Genomic DNA, 21,285 nt, shown 5'->3' on the forward strand with positions numbered 1-21,285 from the left:
CAGCAAGAGATAAGAGGGGAGCCAGAAGCAGGGTTTAACACTGGGAGACAGGAGAAGGGAGCAGGCAGCATAAATGGGAACAGTGACTGGGGATCAGAAGTGACAGAAACTGGGTACAGAAAATGGGAACCTGCGGCTAAAAGCAGGATGCAAAAGAGGACAGGATTTGAAGGGGCACAAGGAACAAAGAACGTCCTTAATGGGACTGAGAACAGAAATTGAATATCAGTAATTCTACAACTTGACAACTGGCCTAACCAGAGGCAACATGTTCTCCTTTGACAGCTGAAGTCATTATTTTTGAAAAGCATGCCTCATACAATAAAAATACTGGAAGTGACTAATCCACAATATACATTCATTTGTAAAAATGGACAGTTAGACGAAACATACTTACCTATGTCTAAAATCTTTATTTCTTGGTGGGAGCAAGTAAAGAAGAGTAGAAAAGCAGTATTAGAAAAAAGGTTAGAAAAGAAACAAGAGGAGTAGAAGGCAGAATTTAAACTACTATTATTCTAGTGAAGAAGATGAATTACAAACTTTGATCCAACAGAGTTAACTTATTTTGACTCTAAAACAGGAAATAATTATGCTAGTTTGAATTGCTACAATATTTTTAGATAGAGATATGCATAGTTAAACATTTTAGAGTTAATCAAATTTACTTCATTTTTTATTTGGTTCAATTCTTTTGGTTCAATGCATTATATAAAAAAAATACAACATTTTATCTCCAACTGAATTTGATATATTAACTTATAAAATGTCAGAAAACTATCCCATATTTTAATTCTCAACACCACCTTAATTGCAAAAGTCCCAGACTGAGAAAAGGCGTACCTTAGTTCAAGAACACTAGTGACGTTTCCAGATGGGAATATCCGCCGAACATAGTTGAAATCCCCTACGTACAGGCTGCCATCTATCCCACAAGCTAAGGCTACCGGAGCTAGTAGTTTATTACCATCAGCTTGGCCGTTGCAACTTGGGCATGAGATGCTGCGTCTTCGTCCATTGCCCATGATGCTACTAACAACTGGAGGTTGCTGAGAAATAAATTGATTTTCACCATTTCCTTTGTAGAGGATACCTGATAGAAATAAAAATACAATTGCTTCCCACATCAAAGTCACATTCAGGAAATGATGATCATTTACAGCAAACATATCTTATGCAAGACTTTTTTTTTTTTTTCATAAAATTCATTAATATTACAAATAAATCAGAAATATACTTAGAGAACCCATAGCACCAAATTAAAAAACATTGAAAACAACCATCTTGTCCAAAGGATATAGTAGAATATTAAAAATACTAACATCTGTAATATGAACATGTTTACAATCATTCTGTTTATAACATTTTTATATTTATAATTGAGGGGGAATTTTTTTTGAAAAAATCACAAAAATCACATAATCCATTTACTTTTAATGAAACATATGCTCCTAAATCCCTTTGGTTTGAAAATTTCCCTCAGAAGACTGGAGTTCTAATTGCATGTACATTGATTATGGTAAAAGATGGGTTTATATTTGTGAGTTTCATTCCTGTAGTCATACTGTAACTAATTAAAAATATCCTGTTACATATGACTGGACCACTACCACATACATCAAACATTAATAAGGGGCTACTTCAAAAAAGTTCTGTGACTCAATTTCACATTATAAAAGAGTTTTTTTCACTGTACAATAATAATCTCTCCCTGGTAACAAAGTCTGCACCTAGAATACATCTGCAGTTATAAAAAATGTCAAATACAACAAAAAATATCGTGGCAGGCCAACCTGCTCCTTAAACCTAATTCTGCTTTGAAGCATGAGAAGTACAGTCATTTTATAAAGACAAAGTAATGTGCCAGCAGTACATTTTTATGGCCTTCACAGGAAATGTGGGAAGCAAAATACATACCTGATGTTAAATTATTCATAGTTAGAAAATTATGTTTGAATTTGGACTCAGTTAAATTTTACCAGTGTCCTCATTTTTATACAGATCAATGACCCCATCAAGTTCTGCTGTATGGATAGTCAGCTATTATTGTTATGCTCGTATGTCACAATAAATCTTAATGTGGCATAATCCATGTAAACCACATGTCACTTTGTACTTTATAGTGCTACATGTTTTATTTATTGAGTACAAAGTTTCAAAAGCAGTTTTTGATGCTAACACTTCTTTTTCGAGATACCGATAAAACAATCAATCTTAGAAAAACCATTTAGGAAACTTGAGAAGGTGTGTCCCTCCCCTTCCCTCTACTTTTTCCCCAAGGCACTTTTTAAGTTGAAAAGAGATCAGAATAAACATCTTTCCTTTTTCACTTATACTGTTTTTGGTTGCTTCAGTTACTTTTTTAATGCCATACAATTTGGTAGAGGTAAATACTAGAGCAAATGTGCATTATGAAATCAGAAAGGATGAAACTGGCTTACGAAAACTTAAAGAAAAGTCATCAAAATAAGGCTGCATCATAATAGCAAAGGGAGTGTGTTTTTCATGAATAGTCTGAGGAAGAATGCATTAATGGCATCTGAAATCACCCTTCCTATGATTACATTATTTGTGACAATCATGGAACCATAATTTTGCTGAAATAGCTAAGTTCTATCATTTTTATAAGAGGACTCCTACAAGTCAAGACTCTGAACTAGTGCACATGATTTATTCTGTCATTACTTTGAAAAATTGGTCCTTCATATTTCTCCTCTATTATCACAGAATGGAAAGATGAACATTAGAATATTTATTGCAGTGGTTCAGGGTGTCCATACAAACAGCTGTCACTGTCGTAACGCTACTCTGAATAAATTTCTCCAGCTCATCCACCTTGTCATTACAACTAACTACTTCCTTTATTCAATTAGACACATGTCACTTTGAAAAGTCATACTTGTCAAATCTACTCTTGAACATAATTTAAAGCCACAATCACTTCACCTTGTGAATAGAAACAACCTCATAATTTAAAAAAAAACTAGACTAAATAAAACATGCATCTTTGCATTTTTATAAATATCATAAGAATTTTGCATGGCTCTTTTCTGACATTTTATATTTAAATTTCCATTTCCTCTTATTTGGTTGTATTATTTTTCTACTATTCAGCAGTACCAGTTAGGCTATGACCCAACATATCACATCAGCTAAGCAGGATCAAACTGAGCCAATACATAGATGGGAAACCTCTACAAAATACCTGGATACTGCTGGAAGTAGCATTCTTCCCTCTCAGGATATAGCTACACCACAAATTAAGGTGTAATTGCAGTGTGATAACAATAGTAGTGAAAATGTGGTGGCATAAGGCTTCACTTCAGGTTACCTGCCACAGTACAAGCCTGCTGATGACACTGGGTGCATATTCAAATTGCTGGCCCATCCCGAAGTCTATGCCACAGTATTTTCACTGCTATTGTTACCTATGCTAGAGTGAAGTTAGAGCCCACGTCCACACTACAGCTTAAAATCGATATTATTAAAATCGATTTTATAATACAGGGTTTATAAAATTGATTTTACGCGTCCACACTAGGGCACCTTACGTCGGTGGTGTGTGTCCATGGTCCCTGGCGTCCATCGATTTCAGGAGTGTTGCACTGTGGGTACCTATCCCACAGTTCCTGCAGTGTTCCCTGACCCTTGGAATTATGGGTTACTACCCCAGTGCCTGATGGGGCAAAAATCACTGTCGTGGGTGATTCTGGGTACAGCCTCACCCCCTCCCTTCCTGAAAGCAGCAGACAGCCATTTCGCGCGTTTTTTACTGGGTGAAGTGAGCAAACGCCATTTTGCAGCAAGCATGGATCCTGGTCTGATCAGTACCTTGATCGTGGATGTTGTAAACAGTTCACGCATTCTCGTGCTGTCTATGCTGAACCATGAGCAGAAAATGCAGGAGAGGATGCTGCAGCACGGCGACGAGACTGGTGAGGACTTGGAGAATGAGTTATCCGAAACCGCAGGCCCCCGCGCTTTGGAGCTCCTGATGGTAATGGGGGAGGTTCTAACCATTCCTCGCCAATTTTGGGCCCGGGAAACAAGCACAGACTGGTGGGACCGCATAGTTTTGCAGGTGTGGGACGATTCGCAGTGGCTGCGGAACTTTCGCATGCATAAGAGCACTTTCTTTGAACTTTGTGACTTGCTTTCCCCTGTCCTGAAACGCCATAATACCAGGATGAGAGCAGCCCTCACAGTGGAGAAGCGAGTGGCAATAGGCCTCTGGAAGCTTGCAAAGCCAGACAGCTACCGGTCAGTCGGGAATCAATTTGGAGTGGGCAAATCTACTGTGGGGGCTGCTGTGCTGGAAGTAGCCAAAGCAATCATTAAGCTGCTGCTACGAAAGGTTGAGACTCTGGGAAACGTGCAGGTCATAGTGGATGGCTTTGCTGCAATGGGATTCCCTAACTGGGGGGGGGGGGCATAGGTGGAACCCATATACCTATCTTGGCACCGGAGCACCAGGGCACCCAGTACATAAACCGCAAGGGGTACTTTTCAATGGTGCTGCAAGCACTGGTGGATCACAAGGGACGTTTCACCAACATCCACGTGGGATGGCCAGGAAGGTTTCATGACGCTCGTGTCTTCAGAAGCACTACTCTGTTTAAACGGCTTCAGCAAGGGACTTACTTCCCAGACCAGAAAATTACAGTTGGAGATGTTGAAATGCCTGTAGTTATCCTGGGGGACCCAGCCTACCCCTTGATGCCCTGGCTCATGAAGCCATACACAGGCAGCCTGGACAGTGGTCAGGAGTTGTTTAACTACAGGCTGAGCAAGTGCAGAATGGTGGTAGAATGTGCATTTGGCCGTCTCAAAGGGAGCTGGAGAAGCTTACTTACTCACTCAGACCTCAGCCAAACCAATATCCCCTTTGTTATTGCTGCTTGCTGTGTGCTCCACAATCTCTGTGAGAGTAAGGGGGAGACCTTTATGGCGGGGTGGGAGGCTGAGGCAAATCACCTGGCCGCTGATTATGTGCAGCCAGACACCAGGGCAATTAGAAGATCACACCAGGAAGCGGTGCACATCAGAGAAGCCTTGAAAACGAGTTTCATCATGGGCCAGGGTACGGTGTGACTGCTGTGTTTCTTTCCCATTCATGAACCCCGCCCCCATGTATTGACTCCTGCTGCTGCAAGCAAGCTTCCCTCCACCCTTCCATAACAGCTTGCTTACTATCAGTTACTATCTGTAACCAACCCACCCTCCCACTGCCTTTGAATAGCATGTCCTAAGAGTAAAAGAAATGAAAAGGTACCCCGGGAATGGTTTGGGAGGAGTATAGGAGGGAAGAAAAATGCCATTAAGGGCATTTCAATGTAATGACAGCCTTTTGGTTGGACTGTCCATGGGGGTGGAGTGGGCAGGTGCAGAAAGCCTTCCCCCACGCGTTCTTACACGTCTGGGTGTGGAAGATATGGGACATGGTGAGTATTGGTGGTTAAAAATGGGCTGGAGTGGCACTCTGTGACCCCGCAGCTCTTCCACCAGATTTCGGAGGAGGTCAGTCTGATCGCGAAGCAGCTCCAGTGTTGCAGCCCGCCACCGCTGATCTTCCTGCCTACACCTCTGATCTTCCTGCCGCCACATCTCATCTCGAGCGTCCCTCCTGTCTTCACGTTCTCTGGCAGCGTCCCTGTACTTTGCGACCACGTGTTTCCACTCCCCCAGATGAGCTCTTTCGCTGCAGGTTACTGCCATTATTTCTGTGAACATCTCCTCCCGTGTCCTCTTCTTCCTCAGCCTCCTTATCTGACCTATCCTTCGGACTGGAGTAGGGAGGCTAGAAAAATGTGCAGCTGCATGTGTGGGGGAAAAGAGTGATAGAAGCATCATAAGAGATACATTTCACAGAACAATGGTTATACTCTTTCACAGTGAACTACACTATTCACCATACGTAGCACATGTCACTTCACTACAAGGTCGCCTTTGGAATCTTTTAGTATTTAGTGCTTGCGGCTGTGGTGTCAGAGATCAACACAGACGCAGGTCAGGGGATTACAAAAAAGCTTGCTGGCAGATATGGTAAGTCTGATGGCAGTGAACTGTGCAACCTCTTTTATTACCCTGTACCCCTGGCTATTAACAGGTAACATTCATGCTTGGCAGCCAAACTGCTAAAAATCAAAACTTTTGCTTCTTTTCTTATGCCATCACAAAGGTTCAGCACTAGAGGAAAATTGTGAATGGTTTCCCCCCCCCACTCTGCATGTCTGCTGTAATGGCAGGTCACTTTACCGCCTCCCCCCTCCCCCCTCCGCCTTGGCAATTAGCAGCTATAATTCCTGCTGCCCAAATGCTAAAAAGGTCAGCGCCATTAGAGACACCTCCCCGTAGGAATGTGCAGGTTTTTACCATCCCCCACATGGCTAACTGCTAGGAAAGGTTTTTTATTAATGGAGCAGGAAAGCAGAAATGAAGCAATGGTCATCTCTGTCCCCTTAATAAAGTACATTACTTTTTAACAGGTGACCATGAACGATATCACTCTCCTGAGGATAACAGAAAGAGAAAAAGAAATTATGCTTCTTGAATGCCAGCAATCCCCGGGGCCATACGCAGCTAGGCTTTGTCATGCAATGATACCTGATTACGTGCTCCAGGCAAGGCGTGGTAAAGTTTCGTACCATGGTGGACGGAATAAGGCTGCCCTGCCCTGAAACCTTCTGCAAAGGCTATTGGGGTACCTCCAGGAGTGCTTCATAGAGATGTCCCTGGAGGATTTCCGCTCCATCCCCAGACATGTTAACAGACTGTTCCAGTAACTTTAATGCCAGCTACTGCATGCAAGCCCTCATGGCAAATCAATCATTAAAAAACGGTTGCTTTTAAACTATGGTTTTTATTTAAAAAAGTACACTCACCAGAGGTTGCTTCCACGGCTTCATTGTCTGTGCTACTGGCTTGAGAGGGCTGGGAGGGTACTTCTGTCAGGGTGAGGAAAAGCTCCTGGCTGTTGGGGAGAATGGAGTGCTGTGTGGTCTCTGCCATCTCGTCCTCCTCCTGTTCCTCCTCCACATCTTCGCTGTCCGCAGAATCATCAGCAGTGGCAGAGATTACTACCCCCACCTCTGAATCCACAGACAAGGGGGGGCTTGTCGTGGCGCAGTTACCTAAAATTGCGTGAAGCTCCGCGTAGAAGCGGCATGTTTTTGGGCCAGATCCGGATCTGCCATTTGCTGCTTTGGTCTTCTGGTACGCTTGTCTGAGCTCCTTCACTTTAACTCTGCACTGCACCGAGTCTCTGCTATGGCCTCTCTGCATCATGGCATTAGAAATCTTTTCAAAAGTTTTCTCATTTCATCTATTGGAACGCAGTTCTGATAGCACAGAATCTTCTCCCCATACAGTTATCAGATCCAATAACTCCTGTGTGTTCCACGCTGGAGCTCTTTTCCTATTTTCAGGAGACTGCATTGTTACCTGTGCTGCTGGGAGCTCCACGCTGGCCAAACAGGAAATGCAATTCAAAAGTTCCCGGGGCTTTTCCTGTGTGCCTGGCCAGCAGTAGAGTTCCTTTACCTGTCCAGAGCGGCCACTGGTGCACTGTGGGATACCTCCCGGAGGCCATTAACTTCGATTTCCGTCCACACTAGCCCCAAATCGATTTTGTAAAATCGATTTTAGGGTTACTCCTTTCGTTTAGCTGGAGTACAGAAATCGATTTTAAGACCCCTTAAAATCGATTTTAAGTGCCTTGTAGTGTGGACGTTTACAGCGTTAAATCGATTTAATGCTGTTTAAATCGATTTAACGCTCTAGTGTGGACCTGGCCAGAGTGAGTATGTCTACTTGAACTACAATTGCACCTTCAGTTGTGGTGCAGACATACCCTAGGTCAGTACAGAACTGATGCCCCAACACAGTGTTAGAGGGAGACCCAATCATACTTTCTGTAAGAGTATAGTGCATCCTGACCAAATTCCAACTTGCATCATTTCATTCTGCTTATCTAACTTCCCTTACAGATCCAACTGAATACAGTATTCTTCATTTCCTTTGCTAAACTCTTATGCCATGCTGCTGAACACTGTTAAACAGCTGCTTCATTTTACTCCAAAGTAGGCTATATTTCACTGGGGAGTGGAGCGATCCTCATATGAATTTTGGTTTTGGATCCTTTAGTACCAAAGCCACTATGTAAATTATAATTACTATATTATAATTGTGGCTGCTGCTATGTTGTCTGGGCAGTCCCTAGCAATCTCCACCACTCCCCTTCTCCATCAAGTGAGGAGCGGTAGGCAGGGTGGAACTGATTGTTGGGGGGCTGGTTCAATCTAGCTGCAATGAAGTGACACATGAAAATGTACAGGAGTTAGCAGTGCCTATTCTAAGAGAAGAGAGCCCCTCTGCATCATTGGCTTCTTCTTTATGTCAGTGTTCCCAAAGTGCTGCAGAGTCATTCATGAGACATCCCGACAGGGAGTTGGGCCACAAGGAGAAGCATTAGCAACATGAATTGTAAATAGTCTTGCTCCATGGAAATGTACTGTGTGGGGTTGGGGCGGGGGCATGACATAACAGTCTATAAGAGGCCAACGAGAAGCATGTTAGACACATTGACACTGCTCTTGGCACCCATGAAAACTCAAATCTTACTAATTCACAATTAGTCCCCCATTAGCTGAAGTTAGTGAGAACATAAGAATAGTCATACTGGGTCAGATCAAAGGTCCATCTAGCCCAATATCCTGTCTTCCGACAGTGGCCAATGCCAGGTACCCCAGAGGGAACGAATAGAACATCATCACGTGATCCATCTCCTGTCACCCATTCCCAGCTTCTGGCAAACTGGCTAGCGAAAACATCCCTGCCCATCCTGGCTAATAGCCATTGATAGACCTATCCTCCCTGGATGTATCTAGTTCTTTTTTTGAACCTGTTATAGTCTTGGCCATTATAGTATCCTGTGGCAAAAGTTCCACAGGTTGATTGTGCGTTGTGTGAAAAAATACTTCCTTTTGTTTGCTTTAAACCTGCTGCCTATTAATTTCATTTGTTGATCCTTAGTTCTTGTGTTATGAGGAGTAAATAACACTTCCTTATTTACTTTCTCCACACCAGTCATGACTTTATAGATCTCAATCATATATACCCTTAGTTGTTTCTTTTCCAAGCTGTTCCATGTCCCTAATCATTTTAGTTGCCCTTCTCTGTACATTTTCCAATTCTAATATATCTTTTTTGAGATGGGGTGACCACATCTGCATGCACTATTCAAGATGTGGGCATACCATGGATTTATATAGAGGCAACATGATATTTGCTGTCTTATTAGCTACAGCAAATATGCTTTCTTAATGATTCTCAACATTCTGTTAGCTTTTTTGACAACCTCCTCAGGCAAGCAGTTCCACAGGTTGACTGTGCACTGTGTTGTCAAGCTGACTTCTAACTGATAAACATGGGCCTCATTAAATGGTCATGGGATAAGAGGGAAGGTTCTCTCATGGGTTGGTAACTGGTTAAAAGATAGGAAACAAAGGGTAGGAATAAATGGTCAGTTTTCAGAATGGAGAGAGGTAAATAGTGCTGTCCCCCAGTGGTCTGTACTGGGACCAGTGCTATTCAACATATTCATAAAAGATCTGGAATAAAGGGTTAACAGTGAAGTGGCAACATTTGCAGATGATGCAAAACTTCTCAAGACAGTTAAGTCCAAAGCAGACTGCAAAGAGCTACAAAGGGATCTCACAAAACTGGGTGATGGGGCAACAAAATGGCAGATGAAACTCACTGTGGATAAATGCAAAGTAATGCACATTGGCAAACATTATCCCAATTAAACATATAAAATGATGGGGTCTAAATTAGCTGTTACCTCTCAAGAGAGAGATCTTGGAGTCATTATGGATAGTTCTCTGAAAACATCCACTCAATGTGCAGCTGCAGTCAAAAAAGCTAACAGAATGTTGAGAATCATTAAAAAAGCATATTCGCCGTAGATAATAAGACAGCAAATATCATGTAAAATAAAATTTTGTAAGCTAAAAAAATGCAATAATATGCTTTTCATTGTGACACCTTTGTTAAGTAAATCCCAAAGGCTTATGTAATGTTCGGAGAGAGAAATATGGTATAAACTGTAAAACATGGAAACACATAAAATACTCAATTATTTCATACTTTGCGCAGGTATGGTACTTTTTTACATGGAAGAAAATGTTTGATTAATTTTAACGATATGTTTCAAGCAAAGGCACGAGAGTGAAATATTAAAATGAACAATGACAAGAATACGTCCTTACCATTCTGAACATCTAACACATGATGTTTATCCAATGTCCAACCACCCATGTTAGAGGCATCCAATTCATATCCCTGCAAAATGGCAGTCCGCTTTTCCCAGAGAGTTAGATCCAAACAAGACTCGTATTCATAACCTACAGACACTGGAATCATAATAAATCACATTTCATATTCCCCACCATTGTTGAAAAATGGAATTTTGTTCAGAAAAATAACATTTCTATACTAAACTTGTGATTTTTTTGCCCTCACAAACTAAATTAAAACCTGTATATCCTTTATCATATAGAGATTGTTCAAACATTTCACAATTTAAAAAATGGAATTTCAGATGATTAAAATAATCCTGTTTTTAAAAAGAGCAGTAGACTGACTAAGTCTGTCCTAAGACAAGGGTGCAGTACAGAGTGGGTTTTTTCCACATTAATTTGCCACTGTGCTTAAAATGAGATTCACAAAAACTATCCACATTGGGCCTATCCTCCAACTTATTTAATACAAATGAAAAACTATCAATTTGTGATCGCTTTTTATTTTGAAATACATTTTTATTATAAAAAGTCTACCTTTAGTACAGTGCTGTTGTGCTAAATATTTTCTGATTATCTGATATGATCAGTTTCAGTTTAACACTATGATTCCAAGACGGTAATAAATTCAGAAAGGCATAACACTGTACATACCAACAGCTTCAGATAAGCCATAGACCTTCTGGTTGTATGCATCGGTTTTATCCCATATGAAAGTGTAAGCCAGATTTGGGGATGCAGGGAACCATTTCTGAAAGAGTCTTCCCACCACTGCCACCATAAGATGAACCTTCATTAAGTTAAATGGTATAACAGACTGGGTCATCGTGATCTTAAGAACTGATTTATATCCTGCAGCTCTGGAGCTTAAGTATGATAATTTCAAATCAGTTCCTGGGATTGTAGTCTCTTCATGAAGTACCTAATTGTTGATAAAGAAACATTACAATAATGTAAGTTATTTTCAGATTAAACTGAATATAGCAGTATTTTAAAATCATATCTCAATCAACAGTATATTAAAATCCATAATGAATTAGAGCCTTTATCTGAACTGCATTTTAAAAAAACAAACATTTTAACAAAAGAAATCACAATACTGTGCTTTTTCTGAAAGACATCTCAAAGTCTTTTTGTGACGCAGTCGCTCAATTATTATTTTCTGCTGCAAGCTTTCAAAGACTTATAGACATCTCTTTTTTTTGTTTTTTTCCTGAAGAACAGTTCCAGTCTCTTTTTGCACAAGAGATTTGTCAGTAAAGCATCCTCTTTCTGGGCAAATAACTTCTTCTGCAGCCACCATCCATGCTGTATATCACATAGAGTAACTGTGATACAGCTAGCACTCCCCCAATTGAAGATAAGTGAGCACTGGGCATCTGAGATCCAGCAATCACTGCTACATATCCCTGCATGAAGCTGACAGTTCTCTTCCGGGACACACACTTAATACACTCAGAGGTAAGAATGGTTCTCTGAGCAACACCAACAAACCCAAGACACCATATATTGTGACAAGTCAATTTTACTATAATTAAGAATGTAGTTATGAAGATACTTGTTAGCATACAAAAATAATTCCTTTCTCCCATTCCTTGTCTATATTGCCTATTTAGATAATAAGTTTTACTGGGCAGGGAGTTATTGCTCAGAATGTGTATGTACGGCCTCTCGCACAATGGGGATCCAGATTTTGATTAGCGCCTCTAATTGTTACTGTAGTACAAATGTTAAATAATAACAGTCGTGTTTCATAAAATATCTGTTTTATTTCTGTACTGTAAATATTTTAAACTAGAGCTTTCTTCCATTTATTGCAAAGACACAGAAGCAGGATGCCTTAAGGAAAGCGTCCCCATATTTTCACTACTCAGACATCAGCTCATTGCTTTCTCATATCAGAAAGGTTCAATCCAGTTTTTATAAGTTTTTCCCCCTCCCCTGAGAATTAGAGTTTGTATGTGGTAGTTGGACATGAAGGATTTGTGCCTTCTATGGATCAAGATAGTCCATCACTTTTATTTCACTCAGGACTTTAACTGGATAAGAATCCTTAAATACTGAAGGCAGAGCCACCAAGCATCCCCATTAAAATGAAAAGGTTTCTATAAACACTGTTGTAAATCACATCTGAGGGCTGAATTAAAGCTGTATGGGGCCATAGCAGCACGTAGTGCTCCTGGGAAACAAATTTAGGTAGCTTTACTCTACTTTTCCATCCCTTGGTCCTGGGGACAACCAAGGCCAATGTACTAACTTATACTGGTGGATACAGTCTTCAGGGAAGCACTGTGCTCTACTCAGCTTCTCCACACCCCAGAATGCCTTCTACGTTGAGGCAAGGATCAATACAGGCTGGCAGAGGACTGGCTATGGGAGCTCTATGCTAGGGAAATCCTCAGATGCAGTTTTAAAACTGTTAACAGACCCTTTAAGAGGTTGCTTCTTTAAGAGGGTCCAATGACCTGGCATATAGAGTTTAAGAGGCCTTAGATGTCATGTCATAATATCCGATAACGGATGGAAACTACTGCAGGTATATTAAGAAAGATTTACATTACATTAACTATATTTTTCTCTTTCCTCATTCTATGACCAATTATCACTGACAGCAGCTTGGCTCATCTAAGAGGAGGCTTAGGATGCAACAAAGCTGTCATTCAAGTAAGGTATATATAGGCAAGCATCTCTCTTCTCCTCCAGTCAGAAACTCCCACACACTGTACAATTTCATATTACAGCAGAAAGGAAAGGAGAACTAGGATGGGGAACAGGTTACTAGGACAAGCCCAATTACTGATAAGTAATTCTTAATTGCCAAATATCTGCTCTTCCCACTTCACCAGTCAACACTGAGAGCAGGTGACACACACTACTGTCATTAAGAAAGTGCTTAAAATTGGTGATATTTGTGTTGCCTCTAAAATTATTTGTGCAATGCCTCAGCTCAAGATGCAGAGAGTATAGTGGATGCTCCTCTGAACTGGAGAGCAAACAAGTCTCTGCAGGCTAAAAATGTAAAAACCCATCCAGAGATATAAGCAATTGAGGATCTGTTCTTTTACTAAGACCTTGAAGGCAAAACAACTCTAAGATGTTTGAAGGACTCCCATGCTGCACTTAAAAAGTGAACTAACAGATGCTGTTCTCTTTCGGGGGGTGGGGAGGGGAGAGAAATTATCTTGACTAGGGAAACTAAGGAAAATAAGGTTTCAGAGTAGCAGTCGTGTTAGTCTGTATCCACAAAAAGAACAAGAATACTTGTGGCACCTTAGAGACTAACAAATTTATTTCAGCGTAAGTGCTGAAATAAATAAAGTGCTCTAAGGTGCCACAAGTACTTCTGTTTTTTAAAGGAAAATAACACATCCATAAATGAACACAGCATGATGGTTCCTGTTAGACCCAAAGTTTACTCAGATCTTCTCTTGCAACCAAAAAGTATAGATGAGTAGTGCTAAGTCCTAAAGCATCCATCCACTCGCTTAGCTGAGAGAACAGAAAGTAAACAGGCCACTCTGGTGGGCATTTTCACAAAGCTCTACAGTGGGTTTGGATGGATGTCTCATTACGAACCAGGAGGCAAATTCAGGTCTTACTGAGATAAAAAACTGACTATTGCTATGATAAGATTCACAAAGGGGGCTCAGCCCTGCAACTTCTAACTCTCCTCTGCTGCTTTGCAGAATCCACAGCCCAGAGGTAGGCACCCTGGCTCTCTATAAAATGCATGGGGAGAGCTAGGTATCTAACTATGGAATCCACAGCCAGCAAGGTGAGTGAAGTGTTCCTTATGTGCCACAGAAAATGCCAAGGAGAAGGGTGTGGTTTAAGCATTGCCCCTCAAAGGAATTTAGGTGCCTAAATCTGGGTCAGAGGGAGGTGTCCATCTCTGCTTGGGATTTACAGTCATGAGCTCACTCCTGGATTGAAGTGCCTAAGCCCTTTCTTGCAAACACAAGTAAGAGAATCTGCCACATACTCCCCCTTATAATCTTGAGCCCAGGGGTTAGAGCGCTCACCCTGGATGTGGGGGATGCTGGGTCAAATGCCCCACTTTGTGTGATTAGGAGAAGGGGTCTGAACCCACATTTGTAACCTTTCAGGACAGCACCTAACTTCTGGCCTATGGGATATTGTCATGGGGGGTCTCTCTCAATCTTTTCTGTTGAAGCTGTTCCACTTCGTATAAATACTTAAACATTTAGTGGACCAGGGCAAGAGAATGCCTTTACATCCCTATGGTTCTGGCACTTGGTGGAAGACCACAGTTCAAGTCCCAGTTCCAATGATTATTTAATTATTTATACAAAGTTGAACAGCTTCAGCAACAGAAACCGAGGGAGACCCTACCAAAGAATACCCTACAGCTCAGTGGTCAGGGTACTCACTTCTAATGTGGAAAACCCAAGTTCAAGTCTTTGCTCCACATTAGGCATGGGGGACATGAACCTGGGGCCCCAACATCCTTGGTGAGTCCTCTAACCTCTGGGCTAAAAGGCATAGAGGTTGGGACACCACAACTACCATAATTTTTTGCTAGAAGGCCCAGGCACCACCATCACCTCTCCTGCTCCTGTATTTTGTGTGAGGACTAATCTTTTAGGTGGTCTCTGAGAATGCCTACTGGATTGGGTCTCACAGGGGACACAAATGGGAAATGCTTACTTGACGATCCTTCTAGATTTTAGGTATGAGCTGGGGGCCTGGGTGTCAGTTCTGATGCAGCTGTGCATATGCGCAGTGGCAGATTTTTAGGCACCTAAGTGACTTTTAGGAGACTAGGGACTTTAGGCCTAGAGACCCAGGGTTGGGTGGCAGCTGAGTGGGTGTTTTGAAGATCTAAATTTTGGACTTAGGTGCCTAAAATGGCACCCAAATCGCTTTGTGGATCTAGCTCCTAATCCTGGAAATGTAACAAGTCCTTACAGATCACATTGTTCTACTAGATGTGCCCTGTCTTAACAGAACTCCCTGAGAACTTTGGTAATCTAGGGGTGAGTAAGGAACATGCATTCCAGCTCTCTCCTGAACCATTAATTCCCTAACCTTATTACTAAAGAGTTAAATCAGCAGGCAAAGACAGTTTCTCACTGGTATCCGGATGGTGAATCAATTCAACAAAGAACTAGAATTAGAAGGTCTTCAAGTACAAAAATCAGAATCTATCAGCTCAGCCACTCTGCTCATATAGTAACTTTTCCCAATAGAGAATCAGAGTGTCTTGAAGAATGCTAATTCGACAAGGGTACTAAGTAATATTCCAAGTAACAAAATACTGTACTGAACTACTAAATCCCAAAGGAGGCACATTGCATTTATGCACGATCAAGCCTCTTAGCAGGACAACTGTGGAACACTAAACCTACAGTACTCAGATAAAGGTCATCTCAGTTTTCACAGAAACAGAGAAAATTTGTCCTCCTGAGAACTCAAGTTGGCCCATTCAGCCATACGTGGCAAAGAGAGTCAATTTACCCATGTTGCAAAATGCCTTAGCACTGCAGTACTGACTATCGTAAATCACATCTCAGGGTTGAATTAAAGCAGTATGGGGCCGTAGTGAGTATGGTGAAACCGACTGGGTTGATATGCACTGATAGTTGCAGGACTGGAGAAGATACAGTCAGAGTGAGGTAAAGAACTCATTCCCTCTGCTGAGTTTGGCTGCACTGAGCAACTGCCATGAATGCTCGAAGGCCCAAATCTACAAAGGGACTTGCACATTGCCAATGTTGAGCGTTGCAGTGCCTAACTTTTAGACGCCTAGCCACGCAATGGAATTCAGAAACCCTGAACTGGATGCTTTGGCTCTTCATGCAATGCGCGGGAAGAAAGAGGTGCCCACGAGAAGCTTAGGATCCACAAAAGCCAGCATGCTAGGAAGGGTGCTGCCTAAGCTAGTGACTAGAAGATGCTGAGGAGAGGGTGGATCCTAAGCCCCACACCTCTAAGTCCGGGCTAGAGGCAGGTGCCTCTTGCTCTGCTTGATATCCACAGCCAGAACCCTCTCACGGAGTCAGGGGCAAAGCCATTCCTTGCATTATAGATACAACAATGATGGAGGCTGTAGAAAAGCTTTAAGCAGATTGAAGCACAGACAAAGAATAAATCAGGATATTTACAGACTCCAGAGGTTTCTGGAATATACAAAATAAAAACTGCTGGACCCAAGCTGGAGAGGATAAACCTTGAAGATATCTGATGAAAGGGTGTATACCCAGAACTAGAAACAGTTCTACAAACTTTAAGGGAAGCGTTAACAAGCTCTGTCAAGGTTTCCTCTCAAATTATTGTAAGGGACCTTGTGAGGAGCAAATCAACAGTTAGAGTTCCAGTTAAGACCAAATGAATGATAGCGCTCATCCATAGGACTGAATCTTCAACAAAACATTAGAACTGAACAAAGAAGACACCTGCTGACAGGTCTCCTAAACGTATATTCCAAACCCCTAAATGCATGTTCCTGACCTGGAGGTAGCTAAAGCTGCCTGCTTGTCTCACCACTAATGAAACCAATGATAAGTGAAGGGAGTAGAAGAAAAAATCTTTGTAGTTCCTATGCTTTCATTAGGAGGATGTGGGGCAGGAGAATACACTCTGGGCACCAAACTGAGCCAAGACCTGCAGAAACCCCAAGCCAATCTAATCACTTTGAGCATCCATGCCACAGAAAGATTCATCCCACCAGCAATATGGAATGTTAGACATACCTGGACAAGGTTTATAGTGGGAAAAGAGCTCCTTGCTGTTGTGTTGTTTGAGAATCTCCTCGTAAGAATGGCCCCTGACAAGGGGTGGAGAATGGAGGTTTTGGAGGGGGAAGGGAGGTAAATTTGATTACATAGTTGGAATGGATGATGTACCCACTTCAGCATTGTATTCCACTCCAGATGTGGAAAAAGAGTACTAAATGGTGTGTGGGAACTGGCAGGTGGTAGCATCATTGGTTTGCAGCTCTTGAACGTCCTTCAAAATTATCATTTAGATGGGCGCTGAGATTGGGATGATGATGTTGCCATGGAAGATGCAGGGAAATGGAACTTCTGAACCTCGTGGCCATAGGCACCAACTCTGTGGGTGCTCTGGGGCTCAAGCACCCATGGAAAAAAAATAGTGGCCAGTTTTCAGAATGGAGAGAGGTGAATAGTGCTGTCCCCCAGTGGTCTGTACTGGGACCAGTGCTGTTCAACATATTCACAAAAGATCTGGAATAAGGGGTAAACAGTGAAGTGGCAACATTTGCAGATGATGCAAAACTACTCAAGAGAGTTAAGTCCAAAGCAGACTGCAAAGAGTTATAAAGGGATCTCATAAAACTGGGTGACTTGGCAACAAAATGGCAGAAGAAATTCAATGTTAAATGCAAAGTAATGCACATGACAAAATATAATCTCAATTTTACATACAAAATGATAGTGCCAAATTAGTTTTTACCTATCACGAAAGAGATAGATTCAGAGATTCATAGATTCTAGGGTCAGAAGGGACCAATGTGATCATCTAGTCCGACCCCCTGCACAAAGCAGGCCACAGAACCCTACCCATCCACTACTGTAACAAACCCCTAACCTATGTCTGAGTTATTGAAGTCTTCAAATTGTGGTTTGAAGACCTCAAGCTGCAGAGAATCCACCAGCAAGTGACCCATGCCCCACGCTGCAGGGGAAGGCGAAAAACTTCCAGGGCCTCTGCCAATCTGCCCCGGAGGAAAATTCCTTCCTGACCCCAAATATGGCGATCAGCTAAACCCTGAGCATGTGGGCAAGACTCACCAGCCAGCACTCAGAAAAGAATTCTCTGCAGATCCCATCCCATCCAACATCCCATCACCGACCACTGGGCATACTTATCTGCTGATAATCAAAGATCAATTGCCAAAATTAGGCTATCCCATCATACCATCCCTTCCATAAACTTATCAAGCTTAATCTTAAAGCCAGATATGTCTTTTGCCCCCACTACTCCCCTTGGAAGGCTGTTTCAGAACTTCACTCCTCTAATGGTTAGAAACCTTCGTCTAATTTCAAGTCTAAACTTCCTAGTGCCCAGTTTATACCCATTTGTTCTTGTATCTACATTGGTACTAAGCTTAAATAATTCCTCTCCCTCCCTAACATTAATCCCTCTGATATATTTATAAAGAGCAAGCATATCCCCCCTCAGCCTTCTTTTGGCTAGATTAAACAAGCCAAGCTCTTTGAGTCTCTTTTCATATGACAGGTTTTCCATTCCCCAGATCATCCTAGTAGCCCGTCTCTGAACCTGTTCCAGTCTGAATTCATCCTTCTTAAACATGGGAGACCAGAACTGCACACAGTATTCCAGGTGGGGTCTCACCAGCGCCTTAAATAACAGTACTAACACCTCCTTATCTTTGCTGGAAATACCTCGCCTGATGCATCCTAAAACTGCATTAGCTTTTTTAATGGCCACATCACATTGGCGGCTCATAGTCATCCTGTGATCAACCAATACCCCAAGGTCCTTCTCCTCCTCTGTTGCTTCCAATTTATGCGTCCCCAATGTATATCTAAAGTTCTTATTATTAATCCCTAAATGCATGACCTTGCACTTTTCACTATTAAATTTCATCCTATTACTATTACTCCAGTTTACAAGGTCATCCAGATCTTCCTGTATGATATCCCGGTCCTTCTCCGTGTTAGCCATACCCCCCAGCTTTGTGTCATCCTCGAACTTTATTAGCACATTCCCACTTTTTGTGCCAAGGTCAGTAATAAAATGGTTAAATAAGATTGGTCCCAAAACCAATCCTTGAGGAACTCCACTAGTAACCTCCTTCCAGCCTGACAGTTCACCCTTCAGTACGACCCGTTGGAGTCTCCCCTTTAACTAGTTCCTTATCCACCTTTCAATTTTCATATTGATCCCCATCTTTTCCAATTTGACTAATAATTCCGCATGTGGAACTATGTCAAATGCCTTACTGAAATCGAGGTAAATTAGGTCTACTGCATTTCCCTTGTCTAAATAATCCGTCACCTTCTCAAAGAAGGAGATCAGGTTGGTTTGGCATGATCTACCTTTAGTAAAACCATGTTGTAATTTGTCCCAATTACCATTGACCTCAATGTCCTTAACTACTTTCTCCTTCAAAATTTTTTCCAAGACCTTACATACTACAGATGTCAAACTAACAGGCCTATAGTTACTCGTATCACTCTTTCTCCCTTTCTTAAAGATAGGAATTATGTTAGCAATTCTCCAGTCGTACGGTACAACCCGAGTTTACCGATTCATTAAAAATTCTCGCTAACGGGCTTACAATTTCATGCGCCAGTTCCTTTAATATTCTCGGATGAAGATTGTCTAGGCCCTCCGATTTTGTCCCATTAAGCTGTTCAAGTATGGCTTCTACCTCAGATGTGGCAATATCCACCTCCATATCCTCATTCCTGTTTGTCATCCTTCCATTACCCCTAAGCTCCTCATTAGCTTTATTAAAGACTGAGGCAAAGTACTTATTTAGATATTGGGCCATGTCTAGGTTATCCTTAACCTCCTTTCCATCCTCAGTGTGTAGCGGTCCCACTTCTTTTTTCTTTGTTTTCTGCTTATTTATATGGCTATAGAAACTTTTACAATTGGCTTTAATTCCCTTTGCAAGGTTCAACTCTACTTGGCTTTTAGCCTTTCTCACTTTATCCCTACATGTTCTGACCTCATTAAGGTAGCTTTCCTTGCTAATCCCACCCTTCTTCCACTCCTTGTAGGCTTTCTGCTTTTTCTTAATCACCTCTCTGAGATGCTTGCTCATCCAGCTTGGTCTACAACTCTTGCCTATGGTTTTTTCCCCCTTTCTTGGGATGCAGGCTTCCGATAGTTTCTGCAGCTGCGACTTAAAGTAATTCCAGGCCTCCTCCGCATTTAGATCCACAAGTTCTTCAGTCCAATCCACTTCCCTAACTAATTTCCTTAATTCTTTAAAGTTAGCCCTTGAGAAGTCAAAAACCCTAGTCCCAGATCTATTTTTGTTTATCCTTCCATCTAGTTTGAACTGAATTAGCTCATGATCACTTGAACCAAGGTTGTCCCCTACAACCATTTCTTCTATGAGGTCCTCACTACTCACCAAAACCAAATCTAAAATGGCATCCCCTCTTGTTGGTTCTTCAACTACTTGGTGAAGGAATCCATCAGCTATCACATCCTGAAAAATCTGAGCCCTATTATTCTTGCTAGCACTTGTCCTCCAGTCTATATCTGGGAAGTTGAAGTCTCCCATGATCACACATTTCCCATTAGTGTTTACTTCATTAAAGAGGTCTCTATCCATATCCAAATCAGATCCCGGCGGTCTGTAGCACACCCCAAGCACTATCTCAGGGGAGGCTCTAGTAGCTTTCTTTCCCAGTGTGATTTTTGCCCAGATAGACTCTGTCTTGTCCATTCCATCACTTCTTATTTCTTTACAGTTAACGTCCTCGTTGATGTACAAGGCTACTCCACCACCTTTGCCTTTATTTCTGTCTTTCCTAAACAGTACATAGCTTTCAATACCCATACTCCAGTCATGACTACTATTCCACCATGTTTCTGTTATCTCTATAATATCCGGTTTCACTTCCTGCAACAGTAGCTTTAGTTCCTCCATTTTGTTCCCTAGGCTCCTCGCATTAGTGTACAGACATCTTAATTTTTGCCGTTTGGCTTCACTCACATTCTGTACCCTGTTAGGCACAGACATTCTACCACCACCATCACCTGTTAGTCTGTTATCTACACTACCCTTCCTCCTTATGCCAATTCTTCTGTCCACGGCTGTATCCCCTCTTACTTTGTTTACTTCCCTATCAAGGTTAAATTCCGGCGTGGAAATCTCCCGGACATCTCTCAACCATCTCCTCCAAATTTCTAGTTTAAAGCTCTCTTAATCAGGTCGGCGAGCCTCCATCCTAGAAGTCTATTTCCCTCCTTACTCAGGTGAAGTCCATCCCGAGAGAACAGTCTTCTGTCCGTAAAT

The 21,285-nt window shown here is 41.9% G+C and overlaps 1 protein-coding gene across 15 annotated transcripts in view; it reads right to left on the minus strand.

The window, feature by feature from the left end:
* Positions 1 to 21,285, minus strand: part of TENM3 (teneurin transmembrane protein 3) — a 2,266,571-nt gene that overhangs the window by 55,475 nt on the left and 2,189,811 nt on the right. For 12 of the 15 annotated variants that reach the window (XM_030563289.1, XM_030563287.1, XM_030563282.1 and 9 more), the window contains 4 exons: positions 10,953 to 11,220; positions 10,269 to 10,412; positions 844 to 1,093; positions 398 to 418 (listed from right to left, as the gene is read on the minus strand). In XM_030563289.1, coding sequence (XP_030419149.1) covers positions 398 to 418; positions 844 to 1,093; positions 10,269 to 10,412; positions 10,953 to 11,220 — 683 coding nt within the window. The remainder of the gene's footprint in view (positions 1 to 397; positions 419 to 843; positions 1,094 to 10,268; positions 10,413 to 10,952; positions 11,221 to 21,285) is intronic. The other 3 variants (XM_030563286.1, XM_030563281.1, XM_030563279.1) reach the window with 1 other exon arrangement.

Source organism: Gopherus evgoodei, chromosome 5 (assembly GCF_007399415.2).
Source record: "Gopherus evgoodei ecotype Sinaloan lineage chromosome 5, rGopEvg1_v1.p, whole genome shotgun sequence".
Lineage (NCBI taxonomy): Eukaryota > Metazoa > Chordata > Testudines > Testudinidae > Gopherus > Gopherus evgoodei.